General features: G+C 37.7%; 1 protein-coding gene across 1 annotated transcript; it reads left to right on the top strand.

Annotated features, from left to right (window-relative positions):
* Positions 1 to 346: 346 nt before the first annotated feature.
* Positions 347 to 13,972, top strand: tmem86a (transmembrane protein 86A). The gene is made up of 3 exons (XM_048158386.1): positions 347 to 506; positions 6,929 to 7,193; positions 8,096 to 13,972. The coding sequence occupies exons 1-3, from the start codon at positions 486 to 488 to the stop codon at positions 8,515 to 8,517; spliced, it is 708 nt and encodes a 235-aa protein (XP_048014343.1). The 5' UTR covers positions 347 to 485; the 3' UTR covers positions 8,518 to 13,972.
* Positions 13,973 to 19,186: the final 5,214 nt, after the last annotated feature.

Raw genomic sequence — 19,186 nt, 5'->3', positions numbered from 1 at the left:
GAGTGACGCAATATTGCTTCTGTAAACCCACCACAAGATGTCGATACAGATCCACGGAACAGTTCAGCGACGTTTACGCACCTAAATATCGTTTATTAACATCCTGAATTCGTCTAGAACTCACATTATATATCAGAAATAGTTACTGACAACCAAAATACAATTAAAAACGCGAGAAAAGGAAGAAACAGTCACTAAATGTGCTTCATGCAAATCTCGCGCGTAAATCCCTCCCACACGTCCACATTTGCTGAGGCTCGCCGTAATGTCAACACTTCCACGCGTTCTGATTGGACGGGGATTGTTTTCACCCACAGGCCCCGCCCACATTACAGCTGATTTCTCTCCTCCCACTGATGATGGCCTGTCCCAAACACAAGACAAAAACAAATCGCACATACAAAGGGACGTAAATACTAGCGTGTGCTGTGTTAGCGACGACTGATCTGCTCATCTTTCCACTGGCTGTTCAAGCTCAGACAAAGATGGTTTCTCCTGTCACTGTGGTAAGTCTGTTACATATTAAAGCCTTTCATTAAAACACCCGTGTATAATCGACTTAATCACTTCATAAAGACGTGATAACTGAAAATGGCATTGCATATGCATTCATAAGTTTTAAAAGTGGTCATTTTCGTTTCATATTCATGTATTGCTTACACCTCCTTTATATTTTTATGTCATATAAACATGATAGATATTTTAAAAATGATGCTTATGACTTGTTAAGGATGTGCTGACATCATTGTTTGTATTATATGTATATTTTTGTCCATGCATCCTTGAGTCTGTTATCCTGGGAATAACAATGAGCACGTGATTATGTCCAGCATGCTCTTGTGTGCTTTACCTCTGCAAACAATGCGATGTATGATCATGAATTGAGCTGGTTTATTTATGCAAAGATTCCATTGATCTATAATTAAGTAAGCACTGTGCAATTCGCTATGCAGTGTTATTTTGCCTTCTCAGTATTTCCCCATTTTCTCTGCTTTCATCTCCTGTCAAAGGGCTTTATTCAATGGAAACACTCGTGACAAACCTTTATTCCTCTTTCATACAGACATTCTGACTGGAAAAGAAAGTCAGAGATCCCAGTTCATGCAGTTTCTCTTGATGTAGTTGCACTGTTTCAGCAAAACCTTTTGTTTAAAATGTTTTCAACACCTCTTTTCACTAATGGGTTTTGAATTATATGGTGTGTGACCAGGTTATTTATATGTTCTCATGTTATTTTTCATAAATGTGAAATTGGGGCAAGTTGTCACATGTGTTTTAAGTGTGCAGTTTTATACAATTTATTAATCTGACTTGGCAAAACAGTCGTTTGATATTTTTATATATAACTTTTTACACACATTTCATATTGTTTTGAGGTTCATATATGTTTTACTGTTTCATTTTTTTTCTGAAAAACATATTGAACTGCAGATTCTTATTGTGACAACTTACCCCATGTAGGCCTGGTTTCATAGACAGGGCTTAGATTAAAGGTGCAATATGTAAGAATTTTGCAGTAAAATATCCAAAAACCACTAGGCCAATGTTATATATTTGTTCACTTGAGTACTTACAATATACAATATATCTTAAATGTTTGCAACTATTTGTAAATCCTTTGAAAATTGCAATTTTAACCAAGGGTCTGGGACGTGTGAGGAGTCGCCTGTCAATTTCGTCATACACGCGCTACCCTACCTTTCCGGTTTTATTTTGTAGAAACCATGGAAACACCAAAGATGCTTTAACATGTTTTAATAGGCAAGGGAACAACTGTTTTGATATATTTATAGACAGAAAACTAATTATTGTTATATAGCTCAACACGTTTAGTCTTATTGTTTAAATCTAATCTTTTTGTGAGTACCATGCTTTACCATGCCTCAGAGAAAAACACTATTTTGTCAAGTAGCTAACATAGCATAATCAGATGCAGCTTTATATTTAGTAACAGTAATACAGCATTTTCTCCATCATACAATATGTTTTAAAATTAATTGCATGTCATTTATCAACACAAGCCATCCAGCATTTAATATGATAGTCTAATATCGATCTATCTTACTGCAGTGTGTAACAGTGTCTCACAGCAGCCGCCGAGCGAACGCACAGAGTAACGTTATAACATCATTTTCAACACACTCAAATGTATCTAATATGATAAACAGAGCTGCGTTACCTCATACTCATGACCGGAAAAGCGGAAGCAGCGCCGGTGACTGTGTCATAATAAAAGTTCTGCTGCTTGTGAGGTGTGTGTTGCACAATTGCTCCAGCGGCCTCGTTCAGCTCCCACAACACTCGCTCCTGCTCTGCTTCATACTACAGTAACGTTAACAATCGCATCCATGAACATGACTTCTTCCCGGCCGTGAGGTGAAGACCACATATCCCAAGATTCCTCGCTCAAACTTGGTGTCATCAAGCTACGCCTTTGTTTTGAATAGGCCTCTAGCAGACAGAAAATATTACATATTGCACCTTTAAGCCAGGATTTAGTTCAATTAGGACATTAAAAGGGATAGTTCACCTGAAATTATCCCATTGATTATACCATAATTTACTGACCCTCAAGCCACCCTAGGTGTATAGAACGTTCTTCTTTCAGTCAAACACAATCGGAAAATATTCTGGCTCTTCCAAGCTTTATAACGGGAGTGAATAGTAACTGAGATTTTGAAGCCCAAAAAAAAGCACATCCATCCATCATAAAAGTAATCCATACGACTCCAGGGGGTTAATAAAGGCCTTCTGAAGTGAAGCGATACATTTTTGTAAGAAAAATATCCATATTTATAACTTTATAGACTATAATCACTAGCTTCCGATAACGTTCGTCCGCGCGTTCACGATAGAGTCGAGTTCCGGCGTAGGATGTAGGAGTAGCGTAAGCTTAGGTGAGAGTAGATGCCTCTCGCGGTTCACAAAAAATGCAACAAACTCAAGCTCCTCCAACATAGGCTTCTAATTCATGACAGGTATTTTGTTTTGCTCTATCCATATTGCTGTTCGTCAGTACGTCATGCGTCAGGTCAAAGTTCACACTTCCGCCGCTGAAGCCAGAAGCCAGTGTTATAAATATTGATATTTTTCTCACAAAAATGCATAACTTTACTTCAGAAGGCCCTCTGGAGCTGTATGGATTAATTTTATGATGGATGGATGTGCTTTTTTGGGCTTCTAAATCATGGCTGATAGGGTAACTATTCACTCCCATTATAAAGCTTGGAAGAGCCAGATTATTTTTTAATATAACTCTGATTGTTTTTGACTGAAAGAAGAAAGTCATATATACTTAGGATGGCTTGAGGGTGAGTAAATTATGGGATAATTTCCATTTTTGGGTGATCCATCCCTTTAAGTAGCTTTTATAAACGTGCTTTAGGAAAAAAAATCATTACTAGTGTTCACCTTGAAACAAAACAATGGTATTGACGTATTTTAATATATGTTTAATATATGCTTTCAGTTAAAACAGCTCAATAATTCACTTTAGTCTGTAGTTACCTTAAGCAAATTTAGGCACCTTAAGGTACCTAATGAACTGTATTTTGTTATCTATTTTATTTAGTAAACAAAATTAGTTTCAATTTGTCTATGAAATGCTGTGCTTAGGTAACATGATTTGGAATTTTTAGTAAATAGTCATTTAGGGGACTCATTTCTCCAAGTGAATTAAATAAATAAATAAATTTAAGTAAATAATACATTAAAACATTAGCATATAGCCTTCAAATATTGTTCCGTTAAATAAACATTGCATTAAAAAAATCAGATATTTTTTTGTCTCGTCAGTTGTCAAACATTGCAGTTTAAGATTTAATCCCTCATTTGAATACAGTTGTCTCTCCCGCACCTTTGCAGTGTGTACTCAGTGTCATAAAAAATAAAACTTTATTCAAATTATGAATGGTTAATAGAAAGTGAGCAAAGAGCGCTGCTTTTATAATCAATGAAGCAGAGTTTAGTAACATAATTATGTAGTGACTTGTCTTTGTTTTAGGGGATGCATTTCTCCAAGTGAATTAACATACAATTATTACTGGGAAAGTCCCATCAGCACAATGGTTATAGTTAATGGATAATTCCTTGTGAGTTTCACACCTACAACCTTTCATTTACCAGCCCACATTCATAACCACATCCACCTCCATTTTAAAGAACTGCACCTCAAGTCTGCATTATAAAGAGCTCATGCTGTGTGCCGACCATCTCTTCACATCAGCTGGCTACAAATTAGAAGTCTCTGTATTTCAGTGTGACCTTTCTCAGACTGCGGGGTACACCAGAATCTGATTAAAATATACACTTGCTAACAATAGCCTTTTTCCACTTCCCCCCACGGGCAAAGACTTACACTACAAATTCCAAGTCTAAGCCAAGACCAACTGACATGGGCTAAGACAAGATTAGGACAAGAAAAGTATTTTTTCTTCTCCCCCTTCAGTTAATGTAGGTTATTATTGTTCATAGTTCTGTTAGAGGGTTGTTCTTGTGATATTACTTTTCAAAAGAACATAGCCTGCAATTTTTGCAAATTTTTTGCAAATGTGCAAAAAATCCAATAGACTTACAGTGAAGGAGGAACCAAAGTCATAGAGACCATAATATCATAGAGATTTGGTGCTGGGCTCTATTGACCTAAGCATCCACCTAGCAACACCTTTGCAACCAACCCAGAACAACCTAGAAACCATCTAGAAATGTTTTAGCAACCTCTCAGAACATCATAGCAAAACCCTGTTTTCTGGAGAATAGGATTCTCAAGGTAACAAAATTTCAGTAGTCAGGACCAAAACAAATCAAATTTCGCAGTTATCGGTACCATTTTTGGTAATATAATACTGTAATATTTTTTTGTATTTAACTTTTTGAAAATTAAATAATAAATACATGAAATTAGTTAATTTTATTAATGATTATAAGTAAATAAAACGTTAAAACGTTAGCATGGTAGCCTTCAAATATTGTTCAGTTAAACATCGCATTAAAAAATGACATAAAAAGTTAGCAGAAAAATGAAATTTCAGATTTAAAGGGTCAGTTCACCCAAACATGAAAATAATGTCATTTATTACTCGCCCTCATGTCGTTCTACAGCCGCAAGACCTTCATCTTCGGAACACAAATTAAGATATTTTTGATTAAATCCGATGGCTCAGTGAGGCCTGCATTCACAGCAATGACACTTCCTCTCTCAAGATCCATAAAGGTACTAAATACATATTTAAAACGGTTCATGCGAGTTCAGTAGTTCTACCTTAATATTATAAAGTGACGAGAATACTTTTTGTGTGCCAAAAAAACTAAATAACAACTTTTCAACAATATAGTGATGGGCCGATTTCAAAACACTGCTTCGGAGCTTTACGAATCTAATCAGTGATTCGGATCTCCTATCAAACGGCTAAACTGCTGAAAACACGTGACTTTGGCGCTCCGAGTCACTGATTCGATTCGTAAAGCTCCGAAGCAGTGTTTTGAATTCGGCCCATCACTATATTGTTGAAAAGTCATTATTTTGGTTTTTTTTGGCGCACAAAAATATTCTCATCACTTTATAACATTAAGGTAGAACTACTGAACTCGCATGAACTGATTTAAATATGTTTTTAGTACCTTTATGGATCTTGAGAGAGGAAGTGTCATTGCTGTGAATGCAGACCTCGCTGAGCCATCGGATTTCATCAAAAATATCTTAATTTGTGTTCCGAAGATTAACGAAGGTCTTACGGGTGTGGAACGACATGAGGGTGAGTAATAAATGACATTATTTTCTTTTTTGGGTGAACTAACCCTTTAACCCCTCATTTTAATACATATGTCTCTCCCATACCTTTGCAGCTTGAAAAATAAAACTTTATTCAAATTATGAATGGGTAATACACCGAAAGTGAGCAAAGAGCGCTGCTTTTATAATCAATGAAGCTGATTTCCCTTCAGTTTAGTGAGTGAAAATTCCTGTTATTATAATCAAAAATCTGTCTATACTGCACAATAAATCTCTTATTTACATCGTCTTTATAGTTTGTTATAGTAAAATGATTTGCGAGCATGCAGATCTCATGCCGAACAAACTGAGCAGATTCTTTCTAAATTAAACGCCTCTGAATGGTGATTGCACTCACACGCTCAACAAACATGTCTGTTATTGGCTACAATGCTTAACGCTGCAAAAACTCATTGTAAATAGAAACCTTTGATGCTCCTCACAGAGCGCTCTCACCATTTGAAAGCAGCGCCTATCGGTGGATACCGAAATGATCTGGTAATCAATACACGGTACTGCAGAAAGACTGGTACGTTACGTTTTTAAAATTTAAGTATCAACTTGGTACTAAAGCACTTTTGACAACCCTACTTGAGAACATGATAGAATCCAGTTCTACATGTACTAGTTACACATACATTTCTGTAAGAAATCTGCCCACTCTTTGATGGCTTCATTTCAAGATTAAACATATTGTAAATTGTATTTATGACAGCTACTGCTCAGTGTGGTGTGAAGTCTAGAATCACCCAGTTTTGTAACGGGGAGGATGTGCAATCAGACTCATATGACCCTAATGGGTCACAAAAGGAGCTGTATGTTCTTAAATAGATTGGGGTGTAAGTCAGTACTTCATCGTGTGGGTCGAAATATGCAAAATTCTTCCTGCGTTGTTTTCATGGGCCGGTAAAACTTTGACATATTTCTCTTGGGTTGGGTATACTTCTGAGATTTAGCTATTGTCATAGTTCTTATTCATAATATCCCACATTTCCAAGAAAACACATGGATCACATTTCACTTATATGCTTCTTGTTAAGTGTTTTATCACCTTCAATTGTTAAATGTAAGAGAAGCTCTGTGTCAGTCTTTCTGACTCACATGATGGTGTGTTTCACTTCCCATGAATACAACTTCAGTCTCTCTTTTGTCCTACAGGTCAAGAGCGAGGGTCCAAAGCTTGTTCCGTTCTTCAAAGCCACTTGCGTCTACTTTGTTCTGTGGCTGCCCACCTCGAGTCCCTCCTGGTACAGTGCCCTCATCAAATGTCTGCCCATCTTCTGTCTTTGGGTTTTTCTGCTCGCTCATGGCATCAGCTTTTTAGGTGCCCACTCCAGTGCCAGGAAAATCCTGGCAGGACTTATTTTTTCAGCTTTGGGTGACGCATTTCTCATCTGGCAAGAACAAGGCTACTTTAGTCACGGTGAGTTAATTCATTTGTGTTCCTCTGATTTGATTAGAAAAGGATTAAGAGTTATTTGCTATGTGGGTTGATGAGAAGGGAAAGATATATCACCCTTAGGACGCAAATAATTCTGTTTATCAGAAGCTCTCCCTGTTGAATAAAAACAGCATATGCTTGTTAGGTATGTTTTGAAGCATCACAGCTGGTCATGAGCTGGTCCTAAGCTGGTCATAAGCAACTAGCTCCAGCTCAGGGCCATCTTAAACCAGCTCATGACCAAATAAGGACCAGCATAAACCAGCTGCCATGCTTCAAAACATACCTAACCAGCATATGCTGATTTTTTTTTTCAGGGTCTGTGTCAGTATAACATTGTATTTAACTTTTTAGCACTTCCAAATGCTGATTCAATTAGTTAATGCAACTTTTTTGAAAGCAGACTGTTTTATGCAAGTCTCCACTACCAAGCAAGAAGTTTTATGTTCAGCAGCTCTTGTACTGAGAAAGTAGTTCAGAGGTTGAATGAGGTTTTTTTTAGGTCAGGGTTGAGGGTTGGGACAAACCATTCTCTCCAAACATACCCTTGGGAACCACATAATTACTCAAGTTTTCCTTTGGAACAAACAACAGTGTTATGGTACCAAGACTAACGCGTTTCTTAATATCCTGTACGAAATATATTTATAATAAATGATTTCATTCAGGGGTGTCCAACCCTGATCCTAGAGACCTTCCTGCAGAGTTTATCTATAACCCTAAGTAATCACATCTGAACAAGCTATTCAGGGTTTTCAGGATTACTCGAAAGTTCTAGCCTGGTGTGTTGCAGGAAGGTGCCTCTCCAGAAGCGGGATTGGACACCCCTGCTTTTATTATGATGCTTTCACTGAATACTCAATTCAATTGTATTTGCCTAACAGGATTGCTAATGTTCGCCATCACCCACATTCTCTACTCTTCGGCCTTTGGGATGAAGCCCCTCAACTCGAGAGCAGGTCTGGTCATCGCTGTCATCTCAGGCCTCAGTTACACCCTTCTTTACCCCTACCTCTCTGGTCCCTTCACCTACCTGGTGGCCGTTTACATCGCTCTCATCGGCTTCATGGGCTGGAGGGCCATTGCTGGAGTCCAGCTCGCCAATGACCTCTGGACCTGGACGAAACTGTCGGCCTGCCTCGGAGCCGTCCTCTTCATGGTATCTGACCTCACCATTGCCGTCAACAAGTTCTGCTTCCCTGTGCCCCACTCTCGAGCCATCATAATGGCGACCTACTATGCAGCCCAGATGTTGATCGCACTGTCGGCTGTGGAATGCCAAGATGCCGATCGGAAAAGAGCCTGAAGAATCGCACGTTAACAAACCATCCCCTAATGACTCCACATCATTAGCAGCTGCACAGGTTCAAGTTCCACTTCCAGACACCTCTGGTCCATCCACAGTTCCCCTGTCTGAGCATGACCGGGATATATTGGTTATAGTTGAGGAATCGTCAGTTTAAAACCATGTAAGACCAGACCAATGGGAGAATTCTTGCTAGATTCATGTACAAGGTTTGATAGTCTTGGTCTTTAGCCCCTTGACTTAGTCAGGTCTCTTACCATAGTTCCTTAGTCTTACCATACCACATTCCTCTAGTAGTTACCACTATTTTGGTGTCAAGACAGTTTTGGAGTTCTGGTTACTAGGTCCTCAATTTACCCTACTTCCTTACCTTAGTATCTTCTCCATTTCAACCGAGACTACCCCAGTGTCTTCTCATTGTCTCTGATATCAAGTCCACTTCAGATAGTCCTTAATGGCTAGTACTGTGAACAAAGTGAGAATCCTGAGTGACTAGTGTTCATCAGGAACCTACTTTCAGGCCTGCAGAATGGACCAGAAAACAATACAAATGGTTCAGGTTTTTCTTAGGGGCTGGTTTCCCCGTCTCACCGTAGATTTCCCAAACGTAATCAGAGGGCAGCATGAAAATCATTTCATACTAAAGCAGATATGTTAGCGTAGTGCTGCTGTATTGAAAATCAATGCACAATCTTTGCTGTAGTATTGTGAGGTATACCTTAATGCTTATCCTGTGTCACTGACACATTTTAAAGTGTTGATTTAGTGTTGAGTTAGTACACAACACATGTGCTGGAGTAGTTGTCTTGGCTCAAATAGGCCATCAAGCCCAAATGACTGCAACCAGTGCTAGCATTGTCTCTTGGATGAGGCTATCCTTAACTAAGATTTGAGATGTATTTGAAAACACAGGTCAAGACTCTCATAAAAAGGGAAGGTGGTCTCTTTCTTGGAGGTGATTCGGTGACAGTTTCTGTTATCTTTTCCTTGGGTTTCTGCCAAGTCAGCAGCATTGCTCAATACCTCTACCACAAGGAAATGGCAAATAAGTACAAAGTTGTACTGTTCGTTTTGTCTGTATAGTATCAGATAATGTTTGTAAAGAGGGCGTGATGTCAGATGATACTCATGTATCGAGCTTCCAACCACTTTCATATGTCTATTGCCAGTAGGAAGCGTCTTACTCAAGGGAAAGTGGGAAGCCCTGTGGTGGGCGAATAAACTTCTGCGTTGTGCGCTTTAGATGAGGTATTTTATCTGTAAGCCAGTACTTTTTGAAACGAATTCTCACTCTTTTCTCATCTCATTCGTATCTATTCCTCCACCTGAAAATGTGTGAATGTTTCACAGCGTGATTGAGTGAAAATTTCACAGCGTGTGAATATTCCACAGTACAGTGTTTTTCTTGTTTGGTACTGTGCTGTATTAGCTGAATCAGGGTGAATCACATCATATTTGTAGTCATATTTAACTACAGATTTAAAAAGCATATTTTGCATAAAGAAAATGTCTATTTTAGGATCATGAAGGTGTTATTTTCACGGCATTCTCCTGACCGTAATGTGAAAATGATTAATGCACCCAGACGTTTTACTCTTGTTAATAATTCTCATTGATGATTCTCATTAGATTTTCAATACTATAATGAGAATATTTCTCTGCCGACCCAATGTTTTTTTTTATTTTTTATGGGACCACATATACTAAAATCATGCAAGTATTTTACAATATAAATATGTATTTTTCACATTACGTTAATGGTAATTAATCCATATAGTTAATATGAACTTAACTGAGATACTAAATATCAATATCAATGAAAACTGGTACTAAACTAGGCTTCGTTTCATTTATGCAAAATATTTAAATCTAAATATTAGGTTTTGGTTGGTGAAATATAACCTGGACATTTTTCTGACAGGCTTTGTGAGATAGCACATGTACTGTACTTTATTATCAGTTGATTCTGATCATTGTTTTATTCATAAATCTCAATAAGGGATCATCAGCTGATCCTGCACTGATGCTAAATGAGGGAACCGTCATCAGCCATGATGGAAAATACTGCTTGGTCTGATATGTACTCAGCTGTTGTGCCTCAGGTGTGAGTGGAAATGAGCTTTGAATGCAAACACAGCGGATCACTCAACAGTGGTCCATTTTAAAGTGATATGGCATCCTCAACCTGGTCGTCTTGCACGAGACGGCAACATCCATGTACACTGGTGTGTTCAGCAAACAAAACATTGAACATTTCCAGTGGACAAAAAACTTAGTCTTTGTAAGTTCAGTTTTTCTACATTAAATTTGAATTCAATGAATTACATTTTGCTTCTCAAGTAAAACAAGCCTTCACATCAAATTAAATATGTTATCTACTGTTCTCTATGGCCTATTGCGTTCATCATACTGATACGCACATAGTGAAAATGCTACTGTCGCTATCAACAAGCACTCTCACCCTTGAGAAACAGTGTGGCTATTTTTGACACATTTGCTCAATGCCAAGTTTCGTAGGTTCCCTATTCATGGGTCACACTGTCAGCAAAACATTTCAGCTTAGCAGAAAAAAACCGTACATGATTTGCAAGGTCATCAAAACATCATGTCGCCATTGTGTGTCACACTACGAATCAGTAATGTGTTGTGAAGATCTGCGGCAGAACGATATATTGAATGAAATTATAATTTCTCGTATGATGATTTCCATGGAAAAACCCCAGTAAGCGTTCCCATTTTAGGGGCGAACACAGACTTTTCTAGTGATTCAAAGTTAATTCTCATAGTAGCCTTTAGAAAGTCAATATTCCTATTCTATACTTAGCATTTCTTTTGTTCTTTGTTTACAACCTGCTGTCACCTCCCAGATGGTTAGAAATCGACCTTGCGTGGTCATTTCCTTCTCTATTGTGTAAATGCGCACTCCGTAGAGGAGAACAGGTGCCTTCTGTTTCCCTCACTGAAATGCTGTCTTTTGAGAAGTGTGGAGACAGTCACTGGCACAGGGAAGATTTCCTTTCCATCTGGCTTTGCTTTAGCTTGCAAACCTTATTCAAATGGCAGTGAGCGCGATCATTTTACCCCCGCTTGTCAGCACTCGGGTGTTTGATGCTTTTGTGTTGGGTCGAGGGGGATGAAACAGAATGCTGGGTGTTCAGTGGGTTCAGTATTGATGAATGTGTTTAGGTATAGCAGTCCTGTTGTTAAAGATAATGATGAATAATCCACTTGGTTCAAAGCACACCACTGAGGGATGTAAATATCTGCACTTTTCCATTTTATCTTTTTAAACATTGCTGATATTCTCTTTATGAGCTTGAGGCTTGAAACGGTCTACGCACATGCTGGATGCAATTACTAAAGCCCGATTTTGTGTAAAACTGCGTTCCTAAACATGTCAGGCGACAATTCGTAACATGATGCAAGTGCGTGTTGCATTCTCAGCGTCACCACTAGGGGTGTTATAAATTCTGTTCCTCTACGGTCGGTCAGTTTTTATTTTGTTTATTTTTTTATAAACCCTCTGGTGCTCTTCGTGTAGCAGTCAAAAAATGACAATGTTTTTTTTTCAATGAAATGAATGCACTATATTTTAGTTCAATGTTTTTTATTTCATATTTTGTATTTTTAGGGGATTTTATGGTACTAAATTATATTTATGCAGTAGTTATAATCCATTTAATCCATTATAATCCAACTTAAACATAAATCTTGAATGCTTTAGAGCACAGACTTAAGTTTGGTCGCTTTTTAAAGACGATACTTGGCAAATTATTGCTGAAGTAAAAAAAGAATTTGACGTTTATTGTTATGAAAAATGTATCCTTTTTTAAATTTAAATTTATCCTTTTTGAATCATGTCCATGATTTTGTGTGTGTGTGTGTGTTCACATAGCAAGTTCTAAAACCTTTACCAAGTTTTGTAATATTCAGATGAAGTAAAAATTCTAAAAAAAAACAAAAAACAAAAAAAACCTTATAATTTTTTGTCCAAAAATGACCGAAGAGCATCAGAGGGTTAATGTCAACAGTTTGAATAGCATCTTACTGAGCAATTTAGTTAAAAATTAGATAAATAAATGGCATGTTTATAGCTAGCTACTTAAAACTATAAAGATAACTAAAATGATAACTAGCACCCCCCCAATGGACGATAATGTTGTTTACTATAAGCGCACACTGCAATTGCTATCTGCCATTTTAACTGCTGTCCTAATCAGCTGCTATACCTTCTCTGATGTTAGACTGAGCATCAGTGACTGACAGGAGTCTCGCATTAGCATGTTGCTAAGCTAACGCAATAGCATGTCATTACGCTCACAATAGACCTTCTTCTTTTTATTTAACTAGTGTTTATCGATGTGTTTTCAGTATTAAGTGAAATTTAAGTATTTATATTTAAAATTTCTTCTGACTCGTCCTCCATCTTGGATTGATTTTTCGCGCAATGCATTCTGGGATCGCATTCTCTGTAAAGGATACTTGCAATGCTGTGTTAGAATGTGGCTAAATGAGATATCTTAGAATGTACACTTCGTGATGGAAGCATCTATGATGCCTTGAAATGCTTTCTAGGTAGCTTTGCATATTCAGACATCACATTTGAGGAAAAAGAAACATTTTCTCTCTTATTTATTCTGTTTTTTTTGTAATTTTTTTTTTTTTGCTTTAACACACCTTACGTACAACATTACGTACAATCACAACTTTACCAAGTTTGCTTTGTATCACCTCTGCCTTTAAGAGTAAATCCAAGGGTAGTTGCTGTTACTAACATCAAAATATAGTAAATGGTCAATTCCATCTTATGAGAAAGTCTTATAAGATACTAGTGTATTAACATTATTACTTACCATAGCTGACTGTAACTGCTGTCCAGTACTCAATGCACATACTGCAAGTGTATTCTTATGTTGGATCTCACATCTTAACATTTAGTTACGAAAAAGTACAAAGCATCTAAGGTGGACCAATATTGCTATAGTTTTTAGAATCGAATATATGTAAACATTTTCTGACTATGCTGTGTGTAAGGCAGTGACAATACTTTGGTAGTGAAAGCTGTGCAGTTGTGATTGCAATCTTTAAAAAAATAGAAAAATAAATCCTTGAGGAGGTTTTATGGTCTGAAGTCTGTGAACAATATTACTAAATAAGGGAAACTCTTATTTATTGGAGTACCTCTCTCTTTCTCTTGCTATATATCTATATATTTTTACAGTTGACCCTTAACATTGTGAAGTTATTATTATGTTGTGAACGAATGCTGTTATTTTTTGCTGAGTAGATGTGAGGTCTATTCAATTTTTTGCCTTATTGTTAATGTCCAGTAGTTTAATTCCTTTAGTTATTGTGTTAAAGGACCGTACTGCTCCTTTACTATAGTGATACTGCTATGAATGTGATTCAGTCCAAGTAAGAAATAAATGCAACTGCAATGCAACTGAAAACATAAGACAAGTGCGTTTGTCTCATTATTGTCAATTGTAACCTGCAGAAGATGATGAACCCTTAAAGGGACAGTCAGTGTTGGGGTTAACACATTGCAAGTAATCAGATTACTTTATTCAAGTTACTTTTTTCAAATATTTGAATTACTTTTTTCAAACAAGTAATGCAAGTTACTTTGTTTTCCCATTTATTGACTGACAGCTCTCCTGTACCCACGTTAAGAGAAATCATAAGTGCGGAGGTGTTGTGTGCGCTGTGTAAACATGACAGTTATTGTAGATCTAGACTAAATGTGAACATGCATTTACTCATATCACTTACATGAAAACATTCAGTATTCCTCAAACCTGAAATAATTAAATGTTAAACAATACAAATATACTTTATGTATTTAATCTCACTTTATTAACCAATATCTTTCCTGTTGACCTTCAATGGCCCAATTTTACCATACCAATAAACAAAAATGACTTAAGGTAAACATCACATTTGTGTTTCTTTTTTTCCCCCTATTCTGCTGCGATCCAGAATGGCAGCTCAGCTGAAAGGTTTGTTTGAGCTGCTCCCTCTACTGCACAGTAGGGGTTGAACCACTTCAGATTTTTTAAAGTAGACATTTATGTGATTAAAGTTGACTAGTCGACGATGACGTCATTAATGAACAAATATTGGGCCATTCACACACAATGCGTTTTTCTATTCCAATGCGGTACTTTTTCATTGTTTTTCTATATAAATACATGCTAGACTTACATGTACACCGATCAGGCATAACTTTATGACCACCTTCCTAATATTGTATTGGTCCACCCCTGCCAAAACAGCCCTGACCCATCAAGGCATGGACTCCTCTAGACCCCCGAAGGTGTTTTGTGGTATCTGGCACCAAGATGTTAGCAGCAAATCCTTTAAGGCCTGTAAGTTGTGAGGTGGAGCTCCATGGATCGGACTTGTTTCTTCAGCACATCCCACAGATGCTCGATTGGATTGAGATCTGGGGAATTTGGAGGCCAAGTCAACACCTCAAACTCGTTGTTGTGCTCCTCAAACCATTCCTGAACCATTTTTGCTCTGAGGCAGGGCACATTATCCTGCTTAAAGAGGCCACAGCCACCAGGGAATACCGTTTCCATGAAAGGGTGTACATGGTCTGCAACAATGCTTAGGTAGGTGGTACATGTCAAAGTAACATCCACATGGATGGCAGGACCCAAGGTTTCCCAGGAGAACATTGCCCAAAGCATTACACTTGCCTTCTTCCCATATTGCATCCTGGTGCCATGTGTTCCCCAGGTAAGCGATGCACATGTACCCGGCCATCCACGTGATGTAAAAGAAAACATGATTCATCAGACCAGGTCACCTTCTTTCATTGCTCCGTGGTCCAGTTCTGATGCTCACGTGCCCACTGTTGGTGCTTCGGCGGTGGACAGGGGACAACATGGACTGGTCTGCGGCTATGCAGCCCCATACACAACAAACTGCGACGCACTGTGTATTCTGACTCCTTTCTATCAGAACCAATATTAACTGAGCAATTTGAGCTACAGTAACTCGTCTGTTAGATCGGACCACACGGGCCAGCCTTCGCTCCCCACGTGCATCAATGAGCCTTGGCCGACCCTGTTGCCAGTTCACCACTGTTTCAAAAGTAATTTTCCCCAACACAGGGGACAGTGTTTTGGTGATTTATTTATTTATTGGTCCTTTTTTTAAGCTTGACAGTTCCAGTCCCCATCCACTTCCATTGAATGGAAAAGAGCAGCTTGAACATGCTTCTAAACATCTCTTTTTGTGTTCCACAGAGGAAAGAAAGTCAGATGGGTTTAGAACCTCATCATATCTTTTGCCAACTATTTATTCCTTTCACTATTGTGTAGATAAGTGTCTAGAGGGGGATAGATCACTTTTCAGCTAACATTCACAGATGCGACATTGCAGTGCAATGACCAGACAAAGCAGTCAACCGGATATCATAGAGCTCGTACTGAATTACATACGCTTTGAATGTTGTGAAACCCAAACTGAGGACTTTGTACTGGTTATACCCAGACAACAATATCTTTATCATGATGTGGGCCTTATATACATTTGTTTGCGTCTGTTTTACAGTTCAAAAGATTTTGACAGGAAAAGTAAGACATTGATAGACATTCAAACTAAAACAGGACAGTCTGTCCTCTCCATTATAAGGTCCGACTGGTGTGTACGGCACAAGATTTGGATTTCCTGTGTGGAAACACTACTCTAAAGACAAGAGTCCAGGTCAGCTGCAAGTGAGCTGCATTCTGATAAGACATCCTGCGCTACGGCTGACGGTTGCAGAATATGAATTTCAACAAGAGCACTGGTGACCAAAAGTGGTCATAAAGAGTAATGCAGCAACATTTGTGTATTCATACCTTATGTAATCATTAAAGACTTGTTTCACTTTGTTCTGTTAATTCTTAAACACCTCTATTGCCAACACCCAATAACTTTGTTGATGTATTACAAAATTGCTTTGCAGCGTGTAAATGCATTTCAGAACATGTTGGCAACGATTACCCCAGTGCCTCGGGATCCTTTAAAGTTCCAACTAATCATACAAACTGTATTGGCTGCAATTATGGAAATTAAGGCACTGATTTTCTTGTGGCGATAATAATTGTTAAATCATGTGAACAAAACCTTTATTGACAATTAATGATCTGTGAGGCTGTTTAACCTTTCTTAAAAATCCCCCGAAGCAAGGAAAATAAATGTCATGTGGTAAAAGGCACATTTTCTGGCGTGACTAAGAGTTCATAAATGTAACCTTGAAGTAGCCTCCAGTTCTCAATGGCAGCTTTAAACTTAATCATTAATAAAATATCACTCTTGTCTCAGTCATTCGTTCTCAGGGGGTCATTGAGGGATACTGATCCCAGCTTTCACCTTTTGCTTTCCTTAGCCTGTATATTGAGCATTTCTTTCCCAACATTCTTTGACATTGGTCTTCTTTATCTGTACCAAAATGAACCCTTTTGTGGACTGTGATGATGCATTTCCACAGTTATCACCATTGCAAATTCATATTTTCATTTTTTTTTAAATGTAATACACATTTATAACTATACTTTGTGTTATATTACCTTGGCAGTCAAAGAAAAAAAAAAATAATTAAAGGATCATTCCACTTTCAAATAAATTTTTCCTGATAATTTACTTACCCCAATGTCATCCAAGATGTTCATGTCCTTCTTTCTTCAGTCAAAAAGAAATTAAGGTTTTTAATGAAAACATTCCAGGATTATTCTCCTTATAGTGGACTTCAATGGACTCCAAACGGTTGAAGGTCAAAATTACAGTTTCAGTGCAGCTTCAAAGAGCTTTAAATGATACCAGACGAGGAATAAGGGTCTTATCTAGAGAAATGATTGGTCATTTTCGAAAAAAAAAAAATAACTGTATATGCTTTATAAACACAAATGATCGCTGTGCATGTGTTTCCGCTTTCCGTATTCTTCAAAAAGCTTACGCTGTATGTCCCACGCCTTCCCAATTCTACTTACGGAAAAAAATCGTTTCGCTAGATAAGACCCTTATTCCTCGTCTGGTATCGTTTAAAGCCCTTTGAAGCTGCACTGAAACTGTAATTTTGACCTTCAACCTTTTGGAGGCCATTGAAGTCCACTATAAGGAGAATAATCCTGGAATGTTTTCATCAAAAACCTTAATTTCTTTTCAACTGAAGAAAGAAAGACATGAACATCTTGGATGACATGGGGGTGAGTAAATTATCAGGAAAATTATATTTGAAAGTGGACTAATCCTTTAACGCTGCTGTGTGAGTTTTTCTAATACAATGGCTGAGAGAGTGACGGCAAATGTGACGTCTTTCTCTATTCCGACCAACGTAATCAATCTCTCTATATTTATTTCCTCATTTGGAAAGTTTTGTCGTTTTTGTGTGTGTCCCTTTAAATGCAAATGAGCTGCTGCTCCCGGCCCCCTTTCCAGAAGAGGGCGGAGCTTCAACATCTCGTGGTTCGGTTGCTCAACAACAACAAAACTGGAGAATCTCACGCAGCCAAAATGACGATTGTCAGTAACGGTGTTCAGCCTTACATTGTTCAAACTGGAGTCGGACACTGATGGAGAGACTCAGGAAGAACTTTTAGAATGCATCTGGACGTTTCTGAATGGTTAGTGGATAAATTTATGTACCGTCATGTTAATCTTTTGTACAAATCCAGCGTTGAATAGCCAGTGTTGGGTGTAATTCATACAGTAATTAATTACTGTAATTTAATTACTTATACTGTAAGCGTCTCCCTTTAAATACTTTGGTCAGTTCAAGAATAATTTAAGCTATTTATGTGAAAGAATTAAGCGAGTAGTTTCATGTATATCCTTGTATTGTTCAGTCTAGACTGGATTTTGAAAGTAATTAGTATTAAGTAATGCAAAACCTGAGTGTGTAATTAGTACAGAAATCTAGTTACACTGTTTAAGATGTAATTAGCGAGTAATTAATTCATTTTTTTTAGAGTAACTTACCCAACACTGGCAATAACAGAGAATGCATAGAAAAGAATTGTAGCGACTGTACATTATTGCCTAAGACAGTTGGATCTTTCAAAACTGCATTAACACAGATGATCAGCAGGGGTCAGTGGTGTTTAGAGATTAAAGCACACATCAGACATGTCTGAAAAGATAACTGGATGTGTATTTAACAATTTGTTTAGATTGTATTTATCTCTGTGAATGCAATGCCACAAACATGGATTTTGTGTTATGTAATGGGGTGTGGAGGGGGATTTTTTTTCTTTTTTCTCCAGGCAATTAATTTAACTTAAAAACTCTTTGGAACTAGAGTTCACATTATCATTTTATTATTATTTTCAGCATTGCATTCAGCTGTACATTTCATTTGTTTATCATTTTTCTATAAAATCCATCATTTCAGTCAGTGCTGTCTGAGCATCTGCCGTGTCTGATCATGCATGTGAAAACCAGCTGAGCAACATTCTTATTTATGGTAAAAAGCTGTTGGAATTTTACATGAGCAGAATTTTGAGGAGATCATATTTCACATTTGGATCTGTGTACAATAAATGTGCCTGCTGTTAGCTGGTTTCATACCATTTGGCCCAAAATTAATTTCTATCCTCCTCAGAGTCGAACCTAGCCCCTATTGATAATTATTCAGTGTAATATAATACTTATGGTTTTATACTGACAACTGTTAAAG

The sequence above is a fragment of the Megalobrama amblycephala genome, linkage group LG15, assembly GCF_018812025.1.
Source record: "Megalobrama amblycephala isolate DHTTF-2021 linkage group LG15, ASM1881202v1, whole genome shotgun sequence".
Lineage (NCBI taxonomy): Eukaryota > Metazoa > Chordata > Actinopteri > Cypriniformes > Xenocyprididae > Megalobrama > Megalobrama amblycephala.
This window is presented reverse-complemented; position numbering and strand designations above follow the sequence as displayed.